The 27,535-nt window shown below is 47.9% G+C and overlaps 1 protein-coding gene across 10 annotated transcripts in view; it reads left to right on the forward strand.

Moving 5' to 3' along the window:
* The window catches only part of SLC4A5 (solute carrier family 4 member 5), an 81,616-nt gene that overhangs the window by 43,661 nt on the left and 10,420 nt on the right, over nucleotides 1-27,535 (forward strand). For 9 of the 10 annotated variants that reach the window (XM_073211227.1, XM_037027221.2, XM_037027217.2 and 6 more), the window contains 13 exons: nucleotides 2,576-2,733; nucleotides 3,165-3,252; nucleotides 4,205-4,359; nucleotides 4,738-4,938; nucleotides 6,602-6,776; nucleotides 8,653-8,786; nucleotides 9,489-9,760; nucleotides 13,970-14,028; nucleotides 16,394-16,594; nucleotides 19,463-19,576; nucleotides 20,853-21,014; nucleotides 21,801-21,979; nucleotides 23,118-23,190. In XM_073211227.1, the coding sequence (XP_073067328.1) occupies nucleotides 2,576-2,733; nucleotides 3,165-3,252; nucleotides 4,205-4,359; nucleotides 4,738-4,938; nucleotides 6,602-6,776; nucleotides 8,653-8,786; nucleotides 9,489-9,760; nucleotides 13,970-14,028; nucleotides 16,394-16,594; nucleotides 19,463-19,576; nucleotides 20,853-21,014; nucleotides 21,801-21,979; nucleotides 23,118-23,190 (1,971 nt within the window). The remainder of the gene's footprint in view (nucleotides 1-2,575; nucleotides 2,734-3,164; nucleotides 3,253-4,204; nucleotides 4,360-4,737; nucleotides 4,939-6,601; nucleotides 6,777-8,652; nucleotides 8,787-9,488; nucleotides 9,761-13,969; nucleotides 14,029-16,393; nucleotides 16,595-19,462; nucleotides 19,577-20,852; nucleotides 21,015-21,800; nucleotides 21,980-23,117; nucleotides 23,191-27,535) is intronic. The other variant, XM_037027224.2, reaches the window with a different exon arrangement.

A 27,535-nucleotide genomic window follows, 5' to 3' on the forward strand; every position in this document is an offset into this window, starting at 1 on the left:
CTCAAGGTCAGAAGTCCTCATAGTCCCCTTGCCTGTGCCCCCAGAAGTAGGAAGAAAGGTGATGAAGGAAACCTGAAATTTGGTGAGGAGTCCACGGGAGCTTGGGGACCTCCAGGCCTTCAGAGCAGCCCCCAAGTTTGGTGGAAGGCAAAACAAAAACAGTCCCACATGTCAGTGTCCTGAGGGTCCTTTGGTGACCAAAACAACAAAACAGTAACAACCATAAGAGCATCAACCAACATTTAAGGCGCACACGCTCTATGCTCCGCAGTGTGCATCCTGAAGGCCCTATCCTCATCTCCATTCTGCCCATGAAGACACTGAGGCTCTAAGCAGGTAAATAGTGTGCCCAAGTTCATACAGCTGAGAGGTGGCAGAACCAGGATTCAACCCAGGCAGTTGGATTCTAGAGTCCTTAATTTGGGAGTGACTTAGGAGAGAGAATCCTGGAATATTATTTAGAGAGAACCCCATGTTACTCTGGTCATGCACACAGACAATGGAGCCACAATAAGAAAGCACTGCCTGGTAAAAGTCTTTCACAGAGTACTTTCATAAATATCTAAGCGGCAGCAGGAATCCTAGCTGTCACAGTCCCCAGGCAATGTTGCCTTGATTTAGGGATGGGAGCCTGGCACCTGACACCAGTGTCCAGCGCTCTTAACCAATCGGGCTATGCTGCTTCTCAGTATCTGCAGCAGCAGTGGCTTGTTGTGGGGACAACAGTTTGTATGCCAGTGGGCACTCTTTACGGGCATCCTTCATCACTGCACACTAGCCTTGGGCGAACCAGAGTGATCCCAGGGAGCAGGTATGGATTCGCTGGGTGCAGTGACTCAGAGGAGCTGGACCAGCATCCCCACAGGGTTCCAGAAATGGAGTCCCTGGTTGGACAAACCCCAGTTCAGACTGTGGCCAAGCCAAGGTAGGCAGAACCCAGCTTGGCCCATTTCTGGTGGCCCCAGGCCCCCTTACCAAACCTCACAACCTGCAAAGGGGAACCAAGCCCTGTTTCAGTTTCACTCCTCTCTGGGATCACAAGTGTGCTGGCTGGGCCACCCTGAATCTCTGTCGTTTCCAAAGCCTTGTTTCCCAGGGCACTCCTGCCGCTGTGGGGCCCCTCCCAGCCTGATTCTGGGGGCCCAGAGCCGCAGGGGGATGGTGGCGGCCATAGCACACCCTGCCCTCCGTCCTGAAGAACCTGCTTATGAATCAGCTGACAGAGCCTGTGACAAAGGGACTTTTTGAGCTTTTGGGACTTGGCCTCCTGTTAACTCCTCCCCTTGCTTATTCTCACTGTGGTAGGGTCCTATTTTTAGGGTTTTATTTTTTTTTTTGGATTTAAAAGATTACTGGAGGGCAGCCCTTGCTCATGTGTCTTTCTCAGCTGGTAGGCCCCGCAGCCCAGGGTGCATCCCTCCCTGCACAGGAGAGCCTGCGGGGCGGGACATCGCCCATGTTCCCAGCTAATCCCTCCTCAGGGACAGGAAGAGACACAAGGGGCTTGTGTCTTCACTGAGCTCACAAGAAGCAGGGGAGCCCAGCAGATGGCGAATGGGTGGCAAATTGTGTCTACAGGATCTCTCTCTAGCACACACCTCTACCTTCTGGGCCCTTTCTTCCTTTGTTGGCTACTGTGGACTTCCAGCAGCCCCGCCCTCTCTGAACACTCTCTCTCCATGCTTTCTCTAGAAACTGTCTCTGTCCCTTGCCCAAGTCCTTGCTCCCTGGAGGGAAAGCAATCTGAAAGATGAATGCATCCTAAGATGTTAAAGACTAAGAAGAGCTTGAATGTGGCCGTTCCTGGAGCATTCTCATTGTAAAAGTGGAATCAAGTCATAAACACACAGAGTGGAAATAAGCTTGGGCAGAAGGCTTATCTCCAGTACCTCTCATGTTGGATGCCACTCACTCTGTCCATTTGACCTTCCTGCCCTGAACAGACACTAGCCACTAGAACCTCCATAGTCTCAGTTGGAAAGTCTCAGAAGCTATGAGTTTCCTGGGAGGTCCTTTGGGGTGGCCTGGGGGCCTGGGGGTGCCTCGCAGACAAGGAGGTATGGTCCAGAGGTTCCTGTCAGCCAGGAAGCTGGTGGCAAAGGGTAAACAAAAAGCATCCACCCTGGTCATCAGAACGAGCCTGTCCTTGCTGGAGCCACCGACGGTGAGGGCAGAGAGAGAGGGCTGGACTGTGGCGTGTAAGAGCTAACAGGTTGGGCTGCAGGAGGCCAGGGGATGAAGTGTGGAATCCAGCAAGCCCAGGGGTCTCTCTGACCCTCACACTGAAGCTCACACTTAAATTGAGCAAAGTTTTCACTGATTAAAGGAATATCAAGGGGTCAAGTCATGGCCTGTTGCCTTCCCAGAACACAGGCTTAGTTGGTCCCGAGGGTCAGCCAACTTTGAGTCTCCCCTTCTGCACAATGGGGGAGAGTGGTTGTTTTTTTCAATCTCTTGAGAAACACTGGGAGAATTCTATTAAGTGGGCCTCCAGAGCCAGTACAAGGGGTGGGAGCTGAGAGAGGACACCACTGTGCCTACGTGTCCATGGGTATTGTTTCCTCTCCCTGACCAGCGGAAAAACAAATTCATGAAGAAGATCCCCAAGGACTCAGAAGCCTCCAACGTGCTCGTGGGCGAGGTGGACTTCCTGGACCAGCCGTTCATTGCCTTCGTGCGTCTCATCCAGTCAGCCATGCTGGGAGGCATGACTGAGGTTCCTGTCCCCACCAGGTGTGGCCATGGACGTCCACGCCCCACACCCGCCCTCAGAGGCCAGACTCCATGCAGTCAGCACATGGTGCTCTTGGGTCATCCTCAAAGTGCAGAGGCAGAATTAGGGAATTGCTGGAGAGAGAGATCTTCTGACTAGGGCAGAGTTTTAGAGTTTATTTTAAATAATCATAAAAAAAGAAGGAGTCAACAGCTGGGAGGGATGCTGTTGGGCGAGCTTGGGCAGCAGGATAATGGTGAAGATGCTCAGTGGGGGCGAGTGGGAGTGAAGAGGAAATGTCTTTCCAAAGCAAATATGGGACCCAAAGGGACATGTTTATGGTCAGTTAAAGTGTTAAGAGTGGATACTTTTTAGGGTTGGAGAATTCTTCTTTTCACCTGCTTCTATTTTTCCTTCTCACTTTCCTCCTCATCCTTCATCTTCTTTGCAGATTTCTATTCATACTGCTTGGACCTTCTGGGAGAGCAAAATCCTACAATGAAATTGGCCGTGCTATCGCGACCCTCATGGTAGATGATGTAAGTGGTAACGAGAGGCATGTCCTCCTGAATGTCATGGCTCCTGCATCGAGCACTGTGCTTTCATTCATGCACTTATCCAACAGGCACGTTTTAGCACCTACTGTGTGCCAGGCCTGTGGAGGGTGCTGAGGGTCCTGGAATCAGGGAATAATCATTGCCCTTTAGGTGCACCCATCCAGAGGGAGAGACAGACCTATGATTCTAAAGTGAACTATATGCTGTCTGCCCAGGGGGACATGAGGGGCCTTTAAGCTGTGAATGGGCTGGAGTTAGGTAGGCCCACACCAGCTGAGGAGGCAAGCATTCCAGACAGAGGGTTCAGGGGCCAAAGCTTGGAGAAGAGAACCTGGATGGAAGTGGTTCCACTTAGGATCAGTGTCTAAGAGTTTCGAGAGCAAGAGGTAATGCCAGAGAGGTAAGCTGGTGACTAAATAGAGCTGAGCTCACACTGTCCCTGGAGTGATGGGGAGCCTAGAGGACTTTAAACATGGATATGACCCAATCCCACCTGTGCATCAGAAAGAACACTCTGAAGACAGCAGAATGATGCAGACTGACCCTCCAAGGATGAAGAGCTAAGACATAAACAGACTTAAAATACTGGAGCTTCTTGGACTAGGCTCTGCACAGGTTTTCTAATGAGCTTGCTCTGTGCAAACCTGAAAGCAGAAAGGTAAGTAACTCAACGAGGTCCTACAGCTGGAACACCGAGACCTGGCCTCCAGGTCCGGGGGAGGGCCGCCTTTCCCCAAAGTTGCCGTTTCCCTCTGTGCCATATTCACAAGCGGGGCAATGTTCTTACCTCAAAAATAGAGCGTGGGTTGGTAGCAGCAGCAATGATTCAAAGTGATTTTCTTTGAAACTGTATGTGATGTGCTCCCAGGAGATGGATCAGGAGGGAACGGCAGCAAGAGAGCCGACCTCTCTCTCCTTCCTCTTTCGTCACCAGCTCTTCAGTGATGTGGCCTATAAAGCCCGAAATCGGGAGGATCTGATCGCAGGGATTGATGAGTTTCTGGACGAAGTCATCGTCCTTCCCCCTGGAGAATGGGACCCAAATATCCGAATTGAGCCGCCCAAGAAAGTGCCCTCTGCTGACAAGAGGTGTGTATGTGAATGGAGGGGTCAAGGGGGGAGTGGTACAAAGAAAAGTTCAAGTCTGTTCATTTCTTTTTTTTTTTTTTTTTTTTTCCTTTTTGGATTTGAAAGGAAGATACCAGCATACATGGGTTTATACTTCTTTCCCCACCCCGGTTTCATTTTATTTCTCTCTCTAAAAAGAGGCAAACATGCTGAATGTGAACATCTGTAAAATCTGGGTGGCCTGTGTGTGGGCACTGTTAGATCATTTTCTGCATTTATCTCTGCATTTTAAGATATTTCGTGATTGTTGTTAGAGAATTAAGAGGTGTTCTGGGGACAGTCCTGGAGGGGCTGAGCTCTTCCCAGTATTGGGAGCCCTCCTGCCCGCTTACCCCCCAGGAAATCTGTGTTCTCCCTGGCGGAGCTGGGCCAGATGAATGGCTCCGTCGCGGGAGGCACAGCGGCCGCAGCGGGTGCTGCTGGAGGAGGAGGCAACGGCGGCGGCGGCGGCGGCGGCGGGGCCGGCGCGGGAAGCAGCGGGGACGACCGGGAGATGCCCGCCGTGCACGAGATCGGAGAAGAGCTTATCTGGACAGGAAGGTGCCCATCCCAGGCCTGACAGTGACGCCAGCCATCCTTTAGACTTCTGTCCTTCTCAGCCACCCAGAGGACCCTTCCCCACCTCTGCCTGCAGCGCCCACTCTGGGCGATAGGGTCGGGCCACAGCACCCTTTTCCTCCCCACGCCCTCCAAGCCCCTGCTGACTCCAGCAAAAGTCAGGGGAGGGGATTTTTGCTTCGAGGGGAGAGTGGACCCAGCGCAGGAGCGGAGGAACCCCCAACTTTCCTCTAGACACCCTCTCTTTGTGTCTATGGCTCCCATGACAAAGTATCACATACTAGGTGGCTTAAACTATAGAAATTTTGTTCTGGTGGCTAGAAGTTCCAAATCAGGCTGTCTGCAGAGCCACGCTTCCTCTGAGACTGAGGGTAGCATCCTTCGGCCTCTCCCTGGCTGTGGTGGTGGCCAGTGGATCCTTACTGCGTGGGCTTGCCACTGCTCCACTCCAGTCGCCACCTGGGTCACATGTGCTGTTCTCCCCATGTCTGTCTTCACACAGCATTGTCCTGCGTTTATGAGGACAACAGTCTGTTGGATTAGGGCCCACCTGAATGACCTCATCTTAACTTGATTACCTCTGCAAAGACCCTATTTCCAAATACGGTCACCTTCACAGGTGGTTAGGATTTTGATTATCATTTTAGGGGACACAATTCAATCTGTAACAGTACCATATGAATATTTTTTAACCTTAGGTTACTTATTCAAAAACTTTTCTTTTGTTTTCTTTCTTACAAAACAAGAGAACAATTTCCTGCTTGGGTTTCTTTGCCAGCTCTTGGAATAACTCAGACTGATTTGAATTTAGGGAAAAACATGGCCCTGCAGAGCTATGTGTAAATCATGATTTGAGAATTTCATATGCTTTTGGCTCTGTGCTAGCCAGTGGTTCTCAACTGGGGGCAGCTTGCCCTTACCCCAAGGGGACATTTGGCAATGTCCAGAGACATTTTTGTTCGTTACAGCTAGAGGGGAGATGCTGCTGGCATCTGGTGGATAGAAGCCAGGGAAGCTGCTCAACATGCTCAACAGTCCCCCACAACAAAGGATGGTCCAGCCTAAATGTCAGCAGTATCAAGGCTGAGAAACCCTGTTTCATGCCAAACGTTGTGCTAGGAGCTGTGGGGAATAATATCCCCAGTAAACACTGTCCCTAAACCTAAAATTCCCCAACCGGTTGTTTCAGAGAGTAAAGAAACCAGTTGTAAGGTTCAGAACCTACCCTTGATGAATCTCTGTTGTAATCTGGGCTGTCTCTATTTCATAAATTTGTACACACCTGTGTTTATCAAGCATAGACTTGCAGATAATCAGGGACATCACTGAGGAATCTGTTGACCCCAGGATTTCTATTCCCCATAGAATGTTAGTTCTACACCAGAACACATTCCCATCAGGCTTCCCTCTCCCATCCAGGCTGTCTGTGACCACCCTTCCCAGTGGGGATGGTGCTGACCACAAACTTACAGTCCTGTGAGAATTTTTCCCTGATCTTAAATGTTCTTATGGGAAGATCTCTGTCCCCGTCCATCCCTAGTCAAGTCTCCTTCCTTGCCCCAGCCTCTGCAGGCTCCTGTAAATAGCCCTGCCCCTGCACTGGTGTTTGTGCTGAGAAAGCAGCCCCTGGCCCTGTCTTGAGCAGGTTCTTCGGTGGCCTGCGTCTGGATGTCAAGAGGAAGCTGCCCTGGTTTCCGAGTGACTTCTACGATGGCTTCCACATTCAGTCCATCTCTGCTATCTTATTCATCTACCTCGGCTGTATCACCAATGCAATCACCTTTGGTGGGCTTCTGGGGGATGCCACTGACAATTATCAGGTGTGTGAGCTGGGGACATGCATGCAAACCACCATAAAACCTTCTGCCACCCAGTGGCAGTAAGCTTCACACTAATCCCAAAATCAAGATTTGGGTTTCATCCACCACCCAGGTTCAGACCATAACTTTTAGTAATCCTTAACCCTTCAAAAAATAATAACAAGCTAACATTATCAAAAGATCTAAAGCTAAGTCATGTTACTAAAGACCAAATTTAAGGGATGTTAATAGACCATACTTTTAAGGAGAATCATCTGCTTTGTTATTTGATGCTTTTCCCACTAATACTTAAATGAATTTAATCAGCACAATTAATTGAGTTGCTAATTGTAGCCTTCACTGCACACTTTTTTCTTTAACCAACCTTATATTCTTAGCTTGGAGTTAAGATATTTTTAGAGGGATGGTAAACTGTCACCATGACAACAGCACTGACCTCCCTAGGGAAAACATCAGCTCAGCAGAGACACCAACCCTTTTCCTAGGCCAAGTTCTTCTTTCATGGGCGCCTTCAGGGTACAAATCCTTGGAAAGCTCAGAGCACCAAGGTGAAGATTCTTTTTCCCAGATAAACTGAGATGAATGCCTATCTCCATCCAGCCTACACCATTCTCCTGAGCTACCAGTCTGAAATCCAGCTGCCTCCTGGACATGTCCACCTGGCTGCTCCCCCAATTCACAGGGCCAACATTGTATCCATTATCTTCCTTCTAGACCTGCTGCTCCCCCTGGTATAGCAAGTGGCACCATGGTTCACCCAGCTGTCCATGCATCATCCTTGACTCATAGGTCCCAGCTTCCCACCTTGGCCCTCATGACATACCCCTATCTGCCCCCAAGCCTCATCTCCCAGTAGTCCCATCCTCAGATTCCTGTCCTCCTCACCCATTCTGCATTCCTGTTTCCAACAACCCTGATCATCTCTCAGTTCTTCAAAGGCATTTTCCTTTTCAGCTCCAGCCTTTGTAAATCCGGTTCCCTCTTCCTGGAAGTTTCTCACCACTTACCCTGTTCTCTGGGTCAATTCCCTGCTCATTTTTTGGGTCTCAGTTTCTGCTTACATACCTCTTGGGAGGCCTTCCTGACCACCCTTTTCTGTTACTGTGTGCTCCTACAGCACTCTGAACCTAACCCAGCTGATCACACCCCTTGACAGTGGTTCTCAACAAGGAACAATTCTGACCCCCAGGAGATATTGGGAAATATGGAGAGACAGTTCTGGTTGTTATGACTGGGAGGGGCAGGGGCAGGATGCTACTGGCATCTGGTGGGTAGAGGCCAGGGATGCCGACAAACACCCTACAGTGCAAAGGACATGCCCCCCAATGAGGAATTATCCAGCTTGAAATGTCAGTAGTGCTGAGGTTGAGAAACTCTGCTGTATGGAAATTGCTTGGTTACTTATCAGTATCTCCCACTAGACAGAAGACACATTATCTTGCTCACTGATGTGTCCTTAATACCTAGCACAATGGCTGGTACATAGTAGGCACTTAATGGGTTTTGAAGGGATAAGTTGTCTGACCTCTAAAAGTACCTGATAAATATTTGAATGAGCAAGAATTGGATGGATGGAAGGGCTGTCCTCTGGGCAGAGAGTGGTCACAAGGACAAGCACATCCATCAGCAGCCGTGTTTTCTAAGCCCTATGGTGCCAAAAAGAGTCACATGGGAACTCTATCCAAATGGAAGTAGAGACTGTGATGCTGGCGATGATCGGGGGTCGTGTTATAGGAGACAGGGAGCAGAATTTCATGAGGAGGTGGCTCAGAATAAGGGATGAGCACTGTGGTCTGGGCTCTTGGAGAGAGTGTTTGGCCTGTGCCAAGAGGCCCCTTCTGCCTCCGCTGAGCCTCATACTCCTCGTGCCCCCTAGGGAGTGATGGAGAGCTTCCTGGGCACTACCATGGCCGGCTCCTTGTTCTGCCTCTTCTCGGGACAGCCTCTCATCATCCTCAGCAGCACAGGGCCCATCCTCATCTTCGAGAAGCTCCTCTTCGACTTCAGCAAGTAGGTGCCCCTTGGCGGCCCCCGGGGGATCCTCTCATGCTTGGGGCAGTATGCCGAGGCTTGGACAGGGGAATACCTCCAAAGGGGAGGCAGGGGTAAGAAGGTTCTGCAGCTGTTTTTTACCTGTGGGAAGGACTGCCAGGTGGTCCCTTCTGACTCCCTCCAGCAGCGGGTCTCTAAGCTATCCTAGTGGGAAAGCCATATTAGCACAGTCAATGGGGAGAAATGCAGGAGAGACCAGAGGAGGCAAGGCACATCACTCTGCTCCTGAGAAATTATGACTTGAAAGTCAGTGTCTAAAGTCTTGAGCTGAAGGTCAGAAAGTTGCACCCTGACCCAGGCAGCTCCCATCACCACTCTGGGCTCAGTTGCTCATCTGTAACATGAGGTAGTTTCTAAGGCCTGCCCCAGCTCTATCACTCTGAAATTCCGTTTTTCATTTGCTTTGGGTATTTGTTACCAAGTGTGTGAGAACTGAGATGTCTTAGCACCTTCTTACCACCCCCTTGAGATCCTTTCCCAAAATTCTCAAAGACCAGGCAACCCTACCCAGAAATTGTCCTTGTTCCCAGTCCTCTCATAGTTCCTAGGAGGGCATTTGTGCCGCAAGGGGCACAGAAGAGCCACTCAAGGTAGGTCCTGGGAGCCAAGCACAGCCAAGAGCCCTGGGCTGGAGGCCCCTCACTTCCCTCTGCCTTCCAGAGGCAATGGCCTGGACTACATGGAGTTCCGCCTCTGGATTGGCCTACACTCAGCCGTCCAGTGCCTTATCCTGGTGGCCACAGATGCCAGCTTTATCATCAAGTATATCACCCGCTTCACTGAGGAGGGCTTCTCCACCCTCATCAGCTTCATCTTCATCTATGATGCCATCAAGAAGATGATCGGTGCCTTCAAGTATTACCCCATCAACATGGACTTTAAGCCTGACTCCATCACCACCTACAAGTGCGAGTGTGTTGCCCCTGACACAGGTGACTGGTAACCCCTGATGTGCCCACCCACTCCCCACCACCACAGCTCTCTGCTCAAACGCAGTAAGGCGAGCCTGCTTGGGAGCGGCTTTCCCCTCAAGGGCTTACTGTCCCAAGGCAGCAAACACTAGTTCTGAACCCAGTTTTTGGATGGAAACCAAGGGGACAGTAGCTCTAAAGAGTGTCCCAATTCCAGAGCCAGGTTTGTAATCAGGAGGAGGCAGGGGTATTCCAGGGAGGGAGAGGGAATGTTTTCCTCACGGATTAGGAGTGCTGCCCAGGAGTTCCTGCTCCAAGCCAGAGGGAGACCTCATGAGGCCTTGAGTTCCCCTAGCTCCATGAGTGCATGACATCAGGCCCTCTCCCTGACGTATTCTGCCAGTGTGTTCACATATGTTGTGAGGTGAGGTCAGAGGGATGAACCTCCCTTCTTACAGACGGGAACATATCCAGGGCGGAGGATTGGTCAGGGGGAAGGAGGGCCTGGCCACCATGTCATCTGAAGAAGAGCTGGAGGATCTGGGGCTATTCAGCCTCTTAGAAAGGCAGGAGAGAAGGACTGACAGATCACAGAGGGGCCAGGATGCCCTGTGTAACTGTAGGATTCAGAATGAGGGTCTGAGGAGCAGGAGCTCCTGGGAGCCAGATGCTGGCTGAATCCGGGGAAGGCCTTAAGAGTGGTAGGAGCCACCACCCTGAGAGGTACCACCCGAAGGAGTTCGGGTGGTAGCGAGCTACCTGGACACTATCTGGATATCCATCTGCCAAATGTTGTAAAGGATCCTTGTACAGGTGGGAGGCTGACCCAACCAACTGGTCAACCTGCTAATAATCAGTGTCGTTCTGTGGAGTTCATTACTAACCAAAGAAATGTCATCTGTAAAGTTAGGGCTTCCCATAGACTGAAGCACTGGCCTCTTTCACAGTCATAATTATGCTCCCAAGAGCCTACAGTGATGTTCCCAGAGTGCCAGGATCCTATACGCAGTGGCCAGAAACCCACCGATACATCTCTGGGCACCACCAGGCTGGACTCACAGAGAGAAAACTAAGGTCCAGAGACCACCCAAGGTCACACTAAGCCTCAGTTGGCCCAAACCTAGCTGTGAAAGAGAGATATGAGTGTTGGCCTTGCCAGACTCATGGAATTCTTACAAGGTTTTCAAATCTGTACTCAGTTGGGTTGGATTTTGACATGATTAGATATTGTGGTGTTTGGTACCTTCATACACATTATCAATAAAATTTTGGTCATAAGTCAATCAAAAATATTTGCTGCACAATTATTGTGCACCCTATTTTATATTAGGCCTCTAGAGCTAAAGATGTCCTGACCTCGGGGAGTAGAGTTTGGTTGTACCCCCTCTCCTACCATCACTGCACTGATTTTGTAAAGAAGTCTAGACTTCATTTTTTTCTTTCATTTTTTTCCATCATTAAGTTTGAGTTATTCCATTAAGATGCAACAATAGATAATGCTGTTTTTTTTCCTGGGCCAGGATACATTGCTTTCCTAGGGAATCAAGGAGATCCTATCTGCCCGCCCTTTTCATTCCACCCTGGAGTGAATCCATTTTTGTGGGCTCGGCCCCATCAGGGCATCCCCATCTGCTACTTGTGCCCTCTGGACAGTGAATTCATTACACTGAACACAAATCTTTCCACAGACATGGCTTTTGGAAGTACACATTCTTGATTTCTTCCAGAAATAGTCCAAATTCTGGGATTATATGTGCTACGTTAGCCATTCTAAGAATCATCTGTCCACAGGAGACACCAAACTTAGTGCCCTAGGGACAGCAGATGTAGGCATATATAAGGTAGGATTCAAGGGCCATAACAGGACCCCTCTGCGCCTCCTTAAGGCACCCCTTCTGGTCTTGCCCAGGTGCCTCATGTTGCCCCATTCTTTTGGGTCATGCTATTGCCATGGTTCTCAAAGTGTGAGCATCTAGAAACTTGTTAGAAATGCAGATTCTTGGGCCTCACCCCAAACCTGCTGAATCAGAGACTCTGGGGAAAGGCCAGCTATATACTAATAAGCCTTCCTGGTGATTCTGACACCTGTGTAAGGCTGAGAACTACTGCTCTATTGAACTATTAATTAGTAACACTGAGCCATTATTAGCCACTAATCCTAATAAGATCCGATTTTCAGGGTCTTCCCAGAGAGTGACGAATGGGAACCAGTGAGAGTTAGTGTTGATTAGGAGAATATGAAAAGGAAAGTTCTGGACATTCGGAGACTGGGGAGGGGATATGTAACCAAGGAAGGTTTCTTTCCCTGCCTGTGGGCCACTTGCTTGAAAATTGTTCCATATTCCTAGTTTAACTACAAAACCCAATCTGACACTATCACTCTTTTTGACACTCTTCATTGTAAAGGCTTGTTTAGGGGCACTCTTTTTTTAATTTATTCTTGTTTCCATTGTAACTGATTTGTATTCTATTTATGGATGCTGCACACACTGACTTGGCTGCTTTCAATCCCAAGTGAGTACCACTTTGTAAACACTAGAACTTAAAAATATTTAATACTTGGGCCTTTGGAATTTTCCATGTTATATTTCTGCTTCTTCACTGCAAAGTGGCTGTCGGATAAATCCTCCACGTTCTTGGTATAAAAGAATAGCTAAGCCTAAACAGAAGACATCAGAGGAATACGTGGTCTGACAACCCTGGGCCATGCATGGAAAGGCATCTGAACTCGTCAGGCTCCGGCACTAGCTGGGAGACTGCTAGCATTGTGTGGGAAGCCCTGAGTCTTACCCATCTTCTGTGCTCTGTTAATTGTGCATCATGGTCCCTTGGTCAGTGGTGTGAGGAAAGGCAGCAGGTATCCGTGATGTCTATGAAGTGAAGCTTTCTTATAAGAATAGTAATAAACCTCTGGGTTTGTAGGAATTCTAAGAATATTCTGCCCTGGGTCAAGACTGAATTCCTTAGCCACTGCCAGCCCCAATTGCCCCAGAACTGGGCAACACGTAGAAGGGCCTTGTGATCATGTCACCCTGTGACAACTTGTCAGAGGTTGAAGGAAGCTTCAAGAATAGCCTCTGGGTTCCTAACTAATTGTGGACAGCCAGCAGAAGCCAAGAGGGCTTGCCAATACGTGTCAGATTTATTGCCAGGAAACCAGCTAGCAGGCCTCGTCCCTTCCTCCCCAGACCCACTGCAGAGCAACTGCTTAGTCAGCCTTCACTTGGAGGAGGATGCCAGGATGACCTGGCCCTTTGCCACCCATGCAGAGAGCAAGAGAGGGGGCAATTGGTGGCCCTCTGGGCCTGCCTTTTTAATGAATGGCCACATGCCCCAGGGAGGGGATTACAGTTCCTCTCAGCTCCTCTCAGGCCTATGATGGGAACCCTCATATGCTCCAATCACAGTTAGGGACACTGAAGCTGGGGAGGGGAGTGCCGGGACAAGGGGTGCGGTGTGCAGCTGAGAGCAGCACCTTTGGATTCCTGCTTCTCCTTCGGGTCTCGTACCTGCACTCCCTTTCCCTCAGCTTGCATTCAAGGGACAGATTAGAGAAGACACTATCAAAGCCAAGGAGTTCGTGGAGGGGAGCAGGGCAGGGAAGGACTTTTGCTGTGTAGAGCTGGGAGATGTACAGGCTCTGGGCCAGCTTGCCTGGGATGGATCATGGCTGCTCCAAGTAAAAGCTGTGTTGACCTTCAGCAATGAGCAAGCTACTTAACCTTTCTGTGCCTCAGTATCTCATCTTTAAAACAGAGACTTCTTAGAGACTTTGGAACTTAACAAGAGGAAGTGTGTGAGGGTTTGGTGTAGGGTACAGCAGAGAGAAAATGCTTTGAGAACGTGTAAGTCTAAGAGCAAAGACGGGTCCAGCAGCTGGTAGGATTTCACAAGGCACATTATTCACCAGCTTGTGTCAGCATTTTGTCTTGGCAACAGATTCCTTACTTCAGTTTTTGCTGTTAGCCCTCCAGCGCCGGACAGGAGCTGTCCTAGCATGGCCCTGCTGGTCTGTCAGAGCTGTGGCCCAGGCTCTCTCCCCGATCCCTGCCTCACCCTACAAGGCGAGGAGAGTGAAGAGTTGCCCTCACAACTGAAGCCAGTCCTTGGTTCCCTTGCCTCAAAGGGAAGGACTGGAGAGAGATGGGAAAGGGTGCAGGCCTGATGGGGGCCTCAGGGCCCCACTCCAGCAGGGGCTGACCCTTCTCCATGTCCTGTGCTCATCCACAGTGAACACAACCATGTCCACTGCTTCAGCCCTGCTGGCACCAAAGACCAACAGCTCTCTGGTAAGTCCTTCCCCCACGTCAGACATCCGTTTGAGAGCTTTTGTATGTGGGGACAGTGAGAAAAGTTGGGAAACTGCAATCCAGACTTGCAGAGGTCAATGCCACTTGCACGTTAGGGTCACCTGTGGGGCTTAGTAAATACACAAGCTTATTTTAAGTATATATACTCTCATTTAAAACATGCCTCATTCTATAAAATCTGTGTGCATAAATATCATGTGCACACACACACACAAGCGAGGTAGAGGTGAGGAGAAGCAAACAGGACTGCACAATGCTCTAAACAAAGTTTCCCATTCATCTTTTTACCTTCTTCCTTGCCATTTTACATAGGACCCCCCAATCCCACCCAACAAGGCCACTCCCCAGCCCCAGAAAGTTTATGAATGTTCCTCGCTCTCTGAATCTGATCTGTCTTTTGCTCTTCTGAACCCTGGACCCACAGGTCTGGTCTGCCTTTCCCAATAGTGATGAGCAGTGGCCCCCAGGAGATAGCACCCAGTCTAAGTGGACCAGTAAGTCCAAAACCAGGTGAAGAGTAGCACCTGGTAGGCCTTGGGGGAGATTTTTGAACTTTTAGTGTCCCTGAGCTTGTTCCTTCAGTTACCTGTGCAAGGCCATTTAACCTAAGATTTTTCAAGCATCTGATTGTGAGGGAGGAAGAGTGGAATCATCACTGCCTATGTCTGAATACCTGTCATGTACAAGGTGGTGGGTGTGCTGCAAGGACTAAAAAAATCCTGTAAGAAATAGACATGGCCCCTGGCCTCAAACTTGCTTGTCATTTGCAATGTGGAGATGAACCTGAAAAGCAAGGGGACAGCACCAGCAGAGCAGGCTGCTTGAAGGATAAGCCATACATGCACTTGCAGCCATGGGGGCAAGAGGCACCCTGCAAGCTAGAGGAAAGCCTCAGAGAGAAAGTGGGATATGATCTGGTTTGAAGGTTGGGGAAGATGTTTCCGTAGAGAGAAACACATTCCAGGCTGAGAGACCAGCATAGACAGAAGGACAAAAGAGGAAAAGCACACAACTTGTTCTGAGGAGTGAGCAGGCCAGCCCAGCTGAGACTGTACGAGGGTAGGCATTGCACAGGGAAGGGCTCGGAGAGAATGTTGGGGCAGACCCCTGGGAAAGCAGAGGCTGCCACCCTGCAGGGGCCTTGTGAATAGCTTCAGTGATTGAGGGCTGCCCTGACATTCAGTAGATGTCTTGCAAGCCTGGTCCTCTCCCTTCCCATGATATTTTCCCATCGTGAGCTTTCCCACTGCATGGTGGTCTCAGAGTTCCAAGAGGGTGAGAGCAGGTGCTGCAAGACCCGAGGCCTCCACTCCAGAACCTGCTCAAAGCCACTTCCTCCCCATTCTATTGGTCTGGGCGCCCAGGGCCAGCCCAGATTCAAAGAGGTGGAGAAACAGACTTCACCTCTTGATGGCAGGGGTGTCAGTGTCACATGGCAAAGGAGTGTGGATACAGGGAAGCATGATCCACTGGGGACCATTACTGTATCAAAGTGCCATACTTCCTTTAATCCAACTATTCACTATAGGTAGCTGCAAGCATTTGTTTACTTCATTATGTAGGTTCCTGAACATTTACACATTACATTTTAAAATATATTTTAAATTATATTATAAATATTCTCCTTTTATTCCTTTTATTATATGTAAAAGCATATATATATGAAATATATGTGTGCATATACATATGTAAATGTATTAATTGCATATATATTACATAAAATTATACATTATGTATATTACATATATTCATATATATTACATATATAAAACATTACATTTATTTATATATATATTACATATAATTTGCATATGTATATACACAAATTTAGGGACTTATATATGTAATTGTTTTGTGTGCCCTGGATTTTAGGCATCAAAAGGGGGAAGTGACTGAAGTGACTGACCCGAGAGAGGTCTGACAGGGTGGGCATATGCCCCAGTATGTGAAAGGGTGGGCGTAGGGGAAGGAAAGGAAGAATAAATGTGAGACACGCCAGAAAGGAGATTGTGCTTGATTGAGCTGGAAGCCAGGGCTGCTGCGGAGAGGACATCCCACCCTCTGGGCTTTTCCTCCTCTCTGACACAGCAGAGCTCCCTAGAACACACTGAAGGTAACGAAGGTCAGCTCCTGATCTTCCCCGGGGTGCTCCTGTTTGTCCTTTCTTGAAGCAGCCTGTCCCCAGGAACACTGTTCTGTTGCCGGGCACTGTGGTCCTGGAGGGCTAGGATCCTCCAAGGGTGGGTCAGGTGTGGGGGCTGCCTGGGCACTGCAGGGGGAGGACACAGCGGATCCACCAGGAAGGCCCTGACTCTCTCTCTCTCTCCTGTGCTTGGTCTCCAAGTACAACCCCTTTAACCTCACAGCATTGGACTGGTCCCTGCTGAGCAAGAAGGAGTGTCTGTACTACGGTGGGCAGCTGCTCGGGAATTCCTGCCAGTTCATCCCAGACCTGGCGCTCATGTCCTTCATCCTTTTCTTTGGGACGTACTCCATGACCCTGACCCTGAAGAAGTTCAAATTCAGCCGCTATTTCCCTACCAAGGTAAGCTGACCCTGCTTACAGTTAGGAGGGAGACTACAGTCAGACTGGTCACAAGGCAGCCCCTGCTGAGTCTCCCGTGACAGGTTCCGGCCTACTGACAGGACAGACATCACATCGCCACTGGCTCACTGGGATTTTTCAAGTTAAGAGCACAGACTTGGATTCTTGTGAAACCTTCATAGGAATGTATAGCAATGAAATTAATTTAAATTTCATATAAATTAAAAAACCCACTAAGTATAAAAAGCCAAGTCCTCCATCTCAACTTTTCACTCCAGTCCCACCTTCCTGATACATATTTTAAAAAAAAGCAGACTTGGAGTCAGAAAGATCTGGGTCCCCTTGATGTCAAGTCCTTGGCAATACTTGGCATTACCAGGCTTTTTATCTTTAGCCTTTCTGTGTAGTAGTATCTCACTGTGGTTTTTTTTAAATGTTTGTTTCTCCGATGACTAATTAAGTTGAAAATCCTATCGTGTTTATTGGCCATATGACCATTTGACTTTCTTCCTGGAAATGCCAGTTTAAGTCTCTCACACATTTTTCTACTAGGATTTTTTTCTTTTTGTTTCTGATTTGCAAGAATTCTTTACATTTGCTGAATAGAAACCTTTATGTGATCATGTATGTAGCATTTATATTCATCCACTTTGTGCCTGACCTTTCTACTTTTTTAAATGGTGTCTTCTGGTTAATAGAAATCACAGTTTTCATTTCTATGGCTTATAGTAAGTCTGTATATCTTACAGACCAAATCCTCCCTCTTTGCCCTTCTTTTTCAATAATGCCTTCACCCTTTGAATTTCCACATACATTTTAGGATCAGCTTAAATTTCACCAAAATAAAACTTGCTGGAATTTTGATAGGACTAAATTTACTAAAAATGTCAATTTGGGGAGAATTGAAACCTTTCCAATTCTGAGTCTTCTAATCTATGAATATGATATACTTCAACTTTATTCCCATATAGATATTCTCATACATGAATAAGAATGTTCATAGAAACATTGACTCTCAGAGGAAAATAATGAAAATAATCTAAGTGTACTTATCAACAGGAGAATGAAGAAATAAATGGAAAACAATCATACAAACAGTAAGATGCAATGCATACATGTTAAGTTACATCTGTCCATGAGGAAGAATATATAAACATGTTGAACAAATAAAGCAAATTGCAGATTACAAATAATATGTTACCATTTATGTAAAATTTTTAAACATGCAAAACAATGCCATATTTTGTTTAGGGATATATGAAAGGATAGAGACATTTGTGGGAATAATAAACTCCACAGTCAGACCAGGGGATCTCTCTAGAGAGCAGGGACAGCAGTGCAACTGGATGATAGAAGAGGCATTGAAGGGGTAAATATTTCTTAAGGTGGGAGGCAGTTCACAGCTGTTTATTGGATCCATCTTTATTTTAGGTCAGACCATGGAAACTTCCTATGTTTGGCTGTTTTGACGTACAAAAAATGGCAAATTCATATTGTTTAACATGACTTTTTGACTTGGATGCTAGGACGTTGTAGGAGAGTACATGTAAACCCAGCACACTTCTTGGTTCTGCTGTGACGAACATTTTATATCATCATCATAATACAAAGCTGTTATTGATTCTCAACTTACTCAACTTATAGATAAAACATAAAAGACATGTTTATGGAACAGAATATGTGTTCTCAGCTTTTACAATGTAACAAACAAAATGGAGGAGCAAAGAGGGTGGGAAAGGAGTGAGGCAGGGCAGAGGAGGGGAGCGGGGGCAGGCGGATGCGGAAAGCCTGGTCTCCCAGGATGGAGAACAAGATTGGCCAAGTCAGTGGGAAGAGAGGCTTGATGATATAACTTGAAAGCAAAAGGAAACCCATGGAAGGAGTTTTAAAATTACTCTCAAAGATTAAGAAGGAGGAAAGGGCAGGAGGGTTAGTGCAAGTAAGCCAAATCCTTATCAGTAGATAATGCTTCAGATTAGTAAATCAAAATATAAAAGTACAGTATTAGTTAATGACAGACAAAAACCCACAGGAACAACTAAAATCAAGCAGACATGTGGGTGTATCAGGAAGGTGGGACTGGAGTGAAAAGTTGAGATGGAGGACTTGGCTTTTTACACTCAGTGGGTTTTTAATCAGTAATGTATTTTTAAGAATAATTATAAAGAGGAAAAGGGGTACAGGGAATGAATTCAATGTGCCCTCACCCACCCTTTCCCTTCCTAACTTCTTTCCCTGCTGTTCTCTGCAAACTGCTCTCTGAAAATATATGTAAGGGTGGCAGGGTAGACGTCGGTGTGGAAGGGCGGTCAGATCACCCAGCCTAGGATGGCCTCCTGAAACAGAGAAGCAGGAGGTGAAGGCCTCTCAGTGGACAGAAAGTCTGAGAGTAGCCAGGAGTCCCCAGCAGAACTGGAAACTTCCTCCCAGCCCAGGCGACAGTGCAGCATCTGTTACACTTTTTTAGGAGCTACGATTTCCTTCAGAGCTCAGCCCTTGCCCTCACCACCCCTGATAAGTCATCACCCAGTTCAGACCAGAAAGTGTCTCCATCAAGAGCTGCCGTGCCGTGTGGATAATAACAATTCCCACTGTGACTAATACATGCCAAGCCCTCTGAATGTGTCATAGCTCACATATGCCTGTGAGGTAGGTGCTATCATGGTCTTTGTTTTACAAATGAGGAAACTGAGGCCCTAAGTCATGACAAGCTTCCCCGCACAGCCGGCAAGGCCAAGCCAGGATTTGAGCCCAAGTCTGCTGGCTTTAGAGCCCATGCTCTTGCCCGCTCTCATCTTTGCTGCCTAAGGACTGGGTCTGCCTGGAGCTGGGTGGGGCTCTGCTCAGTTGCTCATCTCCTTTCTGCAGGTCCGGGCCCTGGTGGCTGACTTTTCCATTGTTTTCTCCATCCTGCTGTTCTGTGGAATCGATGCCTGTTTTGGCCTGGAAACCCCCAAGCTGCATGTGCCCAGTGTCATCAAGGTTTGCCCCCAGCCCTGCCCTGGGCATTAGCTCTGTCTGCCCACCAGCTGCAGATCCTGGCCCCACTGCACTGATCCAGCTTTTATAAACTCTCAGCCAAATGACCACAAGGGTTTCCTGTGTATGCTCCACCCTTCCTGTATGCAGCCTCCCAGGGGGCAGTCCTTTGAGATGGTAGGTTGGAGGCATAGCCACAATGAAATCCTGCTGTCTAGCCACCAGATGGGGAAGGTGCTGGAACCTACCCTCCAGCCCAGCTGAAGCCCCTTGGTTTCTGCTTAATGTCTACAGTTCTCTGGCCCATGGCAGTCTATAAGCTGGGCCACATGGAATGTGTTAAAAATGATCCCTTAGAACAAATGATCCTTAAAGCATGGTCCCAGACCAATGTCACATCATTACCTGGAAGCATGTTAGAAATGCAGATCCTGGACTGTGTAATCAAAAAATCTGGGTATGGGGCCCAGCACTCTGCATTTTAACAAACCCTCCAGGTGATTCTGGGACCTGCTTAAATCTGAGAACCACTGCTTCAAAAATTCCCAATTAGTCCATATTTGGCACTATTTGCTTGTAGCTATGCTCAAGCCCTACCCTCTTCCAAGGAGCCCCAACCATCTACACTGGGCACGAGGTACAGGTCCTAGAACTGGCCCTCCCGGCCTTTGAGGCCTTGACCTTTCTGGTATTGCTTCAGTGTTCTCCTAAGTAGCTTAAACATATCTCATAAAACTCATGTTGGCCTTGAAAATTAAAATACCTCTTTCTCTTAAAACAAAAGATACTTCAGCCTAGCTCCTGCACAGATAATCCCTTATTCTCAATATGCAAATCTGAATTGATGTTGGTGTTATACAATCAGTTCTGTAATGCTGCCCAGACAGGTGACTCAGAGGAGAGGCAGAAGCATCAGGCACAGGCCCATCAAATTATTCTTGCCTGTTGGGCCTCATTTCATTTCTTGTTATTTTGCAGTTAGTGGCTTCAAGCTCTCTCTCAACACCCTCTGACTCTGCACCTCCCTGTCTCCCAGCCAATTCCCAGGTGCTGCCATAATCTCCTTAGTTCTGCAGATACCTCTTCCTTTCCCAGTCTGTCTGCCTGCATGGTCTCTTTACTCAAACACTGCAGGTGCTTAATGTCTTTAAGGAAAAAGATTGTGTGCAAAATATACCCCAGGTGGGGGAAGGCGGGAAGTCGGGGACGGTGTGGCCACCGGTGACAAGTTACTGGGACAAGGGAGAGAGGAAAGGGCCTCTCTGTTTGCTCCGCTCAGCCCACGCGGCCTGACCGAGGCTGGTTCGTGGCCCCCTTCGGGAAGAACCCATGGTGGGTGTACCCAGCGAGCATCCTGCCCGCCCTGCTGGTGACCATCCTGATCTTCATGGACCAGCAGATCACAGCTGTCATAGTCAATAGGAAGGAGAACAAGCTGAGGGTAAGGCCGGGGCTACGAGCCGGGGAACAGACTTCCCACAGTGTCAGAAGGAATGAAGGAAGGAGATGGTGCTTCTGTCAACATTTTGGGCCATTTGTGAAGCAAAATAAGAGGCCAGAAGAATGGAGTTCTGGTGTGTGTGGCACTGGTGGGGAGGGGGTGACCTCTAGACATGGGTAAGATACCAGAGCCACTTGGTAAGACTTGATCCAAGGACCAGGGCCACAGAGTGGTCCTTGCTTCTCCAAAGTGACCCTCCAGCTCTGTGCCTCCTGACAGTGAACTTGGGAGTCTGAGCAGATCCTACCAGGGATTCTGACCTAGAACCATTAGGCAGAGGGGCATTTTTAACCCTTCTGCCACTTCCGTCTCCACCTCTGGGTCCGAGGAGATTTAGGCCACCCGCCACCCCCACCCCACAGGCTAGACTACTTGTGGTGTGCTCTAGGGCTGCCGCAGCCGGGCCCCTCACTCAGGAGCTGCAGAGATATTGTGGCCACTTTCAGGAGCCCTTCTCCCCAAGGACCCAAGGCCAGGGCCTCTCCCAGTCTGAGCACCATCTCTCCTTCCTCACTGTGTCCCTTCTTGGGCTGCCCAAACCCTGGGTAGGTGAGGCTTGAGCATCTCAGGGTGCAGTTTCCCCAGAGGACCCTCTAGAAGGCCGAGGGGAACCTTTGAACATGTTCCACCAAATGGCTGCTTTGGGGACAGCTCTGTCCCCCCACGCCACTGCCCACCCCAACAGGTGGTCAGGAACAGGCTCTCCCCTCCCACTGCCCCCTGCAGAAGGCTGCTGGCTACCACCTGGACCTGTTCTGGGTGGGCATCCTCATGGCCCTGTGCTCCTTCACGGGGCTCCCCTGGTACGTGGCCGCCACTGTCATCTCCATTGCCCACATCGACAGCCTCAAAATGGAGACAGAGACCAGTGCCCCGGGGGAGCAGCCCCAGTTTCTGGGGGTCAGGTAGGTGAGGGTCAGGGTGGCCATGCTGGGGGAGGGAAGTAGGCTTTTCTCACCACCCAGGCACTGGGGGGAAAGGGCTGGTCTGATAGCCCAGGAACCACAGGGACAGGAGTGTGTTCCCAGAGCAGGGGCAAGCGAGGGAAAACCTCAGTCCTAAGTGATCCTTTCTTCTAAACAGATGCCAGTACACCACCATCCATACACTCTCACCTCTCCCCATACAGGCCTCTTCTGACCTGCCCCTTTGTCCCCTCTTCAAGACCCTCTGACCACATTGTGCCCTGAAGCCCTCCTGTGTTCTTCCAGAAAGCCTTCCCAGGACCATTCCCACTCCCTAGAGTGTGGCCCACGGGGATGTCACTTCTATTCCTTCTCATGCCCAGTGTCAGGTCCCTGACTGTCATAGGCAAAGAAATGCATCATCCACCTCTTAGGGCCTCTGGGGTGAGCCCACAGCAGATACTGGCATTCTCATAAGTGGCCGTCCTGAGAGCTGCTCCTGCTGCCTCGGGTACCAGGGCTGCCTAGCCTGCCCTGGTGAGGCTTCTCTGGTCAGGGCAGGGTCTCCTCCCAGACCCCTGAACGTCAGGTGGCTCAGCCTGAGCGATCTGCCCCAAAGCCCTCTGCTCCCAACGGGCTTGTGCCTGGGCCTAGGCATTCAGAGAAAAGTACCTGCCCTCCCGCCCCTCCCCTGTTCTACCAGCAAACCCTCATTAGTCCTGCTCCACAAACACGGGATCTTATAATCAAAGGGCAAGGACTCATAAGCACCTTATATCCCATGTCATCCTCACAACCCCTGAGGGAGGTGCCATTATCTCTCGTCCATGAAGCTGAAGACACAGCGAATGAGGGGCAGAGCCACATCCACGTCAGTCTGGCGTGAGCTCCCCCCTATTAGCTGCTGCACTGGACAGCCTCCCAAACACCCTACAAAATGCCTTCACCCAGACTGGGCTTCCCTCTCCCCCATGTGCCACTCAGCTGGGCTGCGGGCAGCAGGTTTACTCTCTGGAATGGGGGAACGAGGCAGAGACCAGGGCCTTGGACACAACCTTTGGGTGCCCGCAGAGGGTGGGAGGGCTGGGACAGTCGGGGAGCGTCTCCCAGTCCACCCTGAGCTGCTCTTCTCTTTCAGGGAGCAGAGAGTGACTGGCACCATCGTCTTTATCCTGACCGGGATTTCTGTCTTCCTGGCTCCCATCCTGAAGGTAAAGCTCTGCACAGGCCACCAGGGCCCCATCCACCTGAGAGGGCACAGGCCCGATGCCTCAGAGGTAGAGAGAGGGTCTCCACATGACCCCTTAAAGGGCAAGATCTTTCTAGGCCCAAGAGATGTCACCATCTCCACCATTTTCTGGAATATTGGATCATTCATTATCAACACCAGGCAATCCTTACTGCCCTTCCCCATCCTTCCTGGGACCCACCCTTATCTTTCTGGAGGACATTCTTCCTTCAGAAGGTTCTGCTAAGTTCTACCCTTGTTTATTTAGATCAGGAGCTTCCCAAGATGGCTGTAGTTCATGGCTCGCTGGAGGCCTCCATGCTCACCCATTTTCTGATGTTTAAAACTTACAGCGGGAGGCTTGTGTGGCTGTTTTGGGACCTGTTCTCTGCTCCTCTGTCTTGTACATCTTGGGCACATAGTGGCTTTGTCCACACAGTTCGAGGCTATTCTTGTTCACCCCCCTTCAGACCAGCTGGAAGAGATGAAATCAAATGAGGGTACATTTGGAGCATGTGTTCCCAGAACAACCCCTTTCTGTTCAGATTTTTCTCTCTTCATTGTAACCACTCACCTGCTCTATTCATTTGTTGTTATAACAAAATACCACAGACTGGGTGGCTTAAACAACAGACACTTATTTTCGTATGGTTCTGGAGGCTGAAAGTCCATAATCATAGCGTCAGCAGGGTTGGTCTCTTCTGGGACCTCTCTCCTTGGCTTGTGGATGGCCGCCGTCTCCCTATGACCTCACATGGTCTTTCCTCTGTGTGCACATGGCTGCATCCCAGCCCCTTCCTCTTTAAGGACACCAGTCATTTTGAATTAGTATCTAATGACCTCATTTTACCTTGATTACTTCTTTAAAGATTCCATTTCCAAAGGCAGTTAAATTTTGAGGTACTAGGGGTTAGGAATTCATCATATTAATTTGTGGGAGACACAATTCAGCCCAAAGCACTTAGCAATGACCCTTTTCTGTAATCAATGCCTACAAAAGTCTTTCCTATTTTGAATTAAGCTTATAGTTGCCCCAATTTTTTGCAGACATTCTCCCCCTTTGAATATCTCAAAACAGCTCATTCACGGGGCACCTTATAAAAAACAAAGACTAAAGAACCATGATGTTGGTTGATTTATTTCTGGTTTGAGAGCTGGTGCTGGGCACCCCCAAACAATAGGTTTAGTTTGGATATTTTTTAAGGGATGTTTCCATTGTGCAAGAAACAGATTACACACAGGTGACATGGATTTTGTATATTTAAAAGTTTATTTTAAGTAACCAGGGAATATTTATTTTTGGGAGAGCGTTGCAAGGACCATCGTGCATGTCAATCCTGATATGTTAACAAATAAGCATTTGCATAAGAAAGCTCAAATCTAAGAACATCCTACTTTAGGGGCCAAAGTTCCTACAAACACTGCAGATGGCAGTGTCCACGTCCCTGTGAGAGAGAGAGGCAGACCCCGGGCCATCCCAGGCCTGCTGCTCTAGCTGAGGAATGCATTCAGCCACTTAGGCATTTGAAACTAGCTCTTATTCATATCTGAGCACAAACAGAAAATTCCAGTACAGGTTCCCCTCTTTTTTCCATTTACAATGTGATCAGTTACATTACGGGCACATTTATTATGAGTATAAATTTTCTAGACTTTTGCACTCAGATGTTTGACATATCTGTGGTGAATTTTTGGTTGGGCACTAATATTGTCTATCTTCTTAATATAAATAGCATACCCACAGAGTATACTTAAAGTAATTGAAATGAAAATAGTGCTGTGCATAAGATTTGACATTTAAAGATTTGGTCATTCTTTAAATGATATGTGGTCCCATTGCTTGATTTTGAGTGATGATAAATAGTTTTCTATTTTAAACAGTAATGAAACTCCTCTCTGCTGTTTTTGGCTTAAATGTAACTTTTCCAAGGTGTGGAGCATATTTCTATACTTATACATCTTATAAAAATAAATGGGCTCTATTAATAGGGCAAGATGCCAGATACAGAATAATGTTAACTATTACTCTGCCCATTACAGAATAGTTTCCACGAGTCCGCATAGCCGCGAGTGCTCTGATATTGCCTCTGTGTGCAATCACAAACAGATCTGAAAAATCCTGCCCATGTTCTTTTACAGTAAGAGTAGGAAAACATAATGTCATTTTATTTAGTGCCCTATTAGTCTGTTTGATACATTTTATCTCAGGGAAGACATCTAGATTTTTACTGATAAGATTTAGGGTTTCTGATTTGATTATATCAAGGTATATATACTCTTTTAGAAAAATAGGCTTTTGGGGCAAGTCAGCAAGTTCACACACTTATTTAAAGACTGATTGCAACCAAGACTGCTCCTGGGAATAAGAAATCAAGAGTGTCTTTGAGGCAAGCTTTCCCCATCACAACCCAGCTATCCTGTTCAAGTCTCTTCCATCTTAACCAAGCAAAATAAAATCATTTCTAACAATAACAAAAAGATACATTTCCCAATTATTAGGTGATTAAAGCATTATCACTAGCTGTCACCAATACTAAATACTAGATTGATTTTAGGTTAAAGAAGAGAGATTTTGTATAGCCAGTTCAAGAAAAACACGACCCAAATCTGAGGTCTTAAATTTAATCCCAGCATTTATTTCCAATCAAGAAAATGTTCCATAAGCTTGTTTAACTTCTTGTAATTGTAAGTTTGCCCATGTCTGTCAAAACAGGCATAGCTGAGTACTAGGCTCAGAGAGAATTTACTCTTAGTTACTAGTATTTCTCTTTTTATTGATGTTTCTATGCCAGTTTTTAACTCTGTCTTTGTACCAGTTCCACCATAGAGTTCTGTTCTAGGGCTTCTCAAACTTTAATGTGTATAAAAATCACCTGGGAATCTTGTTAGAGGAAGATACTGATTCAGTAGTTCTGGGTGAGACTCAAAACTGCACTTTTAACTTCACAGGTAATGCTAAAGATGCTGGTCCAAAGACCACACTTTGAGCAGCAAGAAACAAAATCTCTCTTTTATTCCCTCTCTCTCCCAATGGACGATTGTACTGACTTAGACACAGTGATGTTTATTGTTAGAGGATCAGTGATGATCTTCAGACCTTCCATCTCCAATCTGCAACTCTTTGGTTCTCTTGCCAAATGGGAGCACCTGGGGACTGAAGGGGCTGTGCATCTGATGGGCAGTATAAACGACTTTCCGCACTCAGCTCTGGGGATTCTCCGTCCAGTCCTGGCCCTGAAGTTTTGCTCTGTTTTTTTGCTCACATCTTTCACAGCCCTTCAGAAATGTGGGTTTCTGTATTCTGCCTCAGAGGAACTCCTAATCATGTCAGAAACTCCCCCTCTAAGCCCCATGTTGTTTTTATAGCCTCAGCCTCAAACTATCTGGGAAAGGCTATGATGTACTTATGTTTGTAGGACTATGATCATAGTTGAGTGTTCACAGGTGGTATAAAGCTAACACTAGAGACACCTTTTTGCACTTTACTGGGTCATCAATATTTGAAGAGGGCTTTTCCTTGGGGACTCAAGGAAGACTTGTGATGATTAATTGAGAATTCTAAATCACAGCCCCATCACTAGTCAGAGTGATGTGATGGACCTTTGGAATTTGCTGGGAAAGCTGCTTGAGCTTGCAAATGACAGGACTGGAGACAATTTTCTAGGCTTGATAGTCAGGTGACTTTATGATTAGTCACTGGTAACTACAAATTAGCAAAATTTAGCCCAGTTCTCCTGTTTGACGTGGTTTTCACACCATTAAGGCAAAAAGGAAGTTTTAAGCTGTGTTAAAGTTGTGAAATTACAGATCACAGCTAGGTCTTTTATTTAAGATTTTATTTCTCCCTCAGTTGCTCCCACACTTTGAGACTGATTAGGACAGTGTTCATTAAAATTTTTACCCAGTTTCATAATTAGTCAAAAATCTCATAAGGCATGTACAAATGGAGAGAAGCAATGCCCCACATTTCCTTTCTTTAAGTTCAGAGGTCTTGGATTGAGATTTGCAGCATGTGGGTCTAAATCATGCTTGTGTTTAAAAAATGAACAGTCTAGTTTATCTTAAAAGAGAGGTTATTTGTTTGTTTGGATTTGTTGGCATTCTTAAATGGCATCTAAAAACTGGGCGTGGTACTTTGTATTCTCCCAAGCATCCCAACGGAACAGCCCTGGGAACGAGGCAGAGCAGCCTTGTTCAGAGCAGCAGGCTGCAGCTGCACACCAAGGGCAGGAGAAACAGAAATACGGCTTAGGGAGACGGTGGCGAACACCTCAGAGAGCTTCTACACAGTCATTATGGTGATTGTAGAACACTAGTAATGACACGAT

The sequence above is a fragment of the Manis javanica genome, chromosome 1 (assembly GCF_040802235.1).
Source record: "Manis javanica isolate MJ-LG chromosome 1, MJ_LKY, whole genome shotgun sequence".
Lineage (NCBI taxonomy): Eukaryota > Metazoa > Chordata > Mammalia > Pholidota > Manidae > Manis > Manis javanica.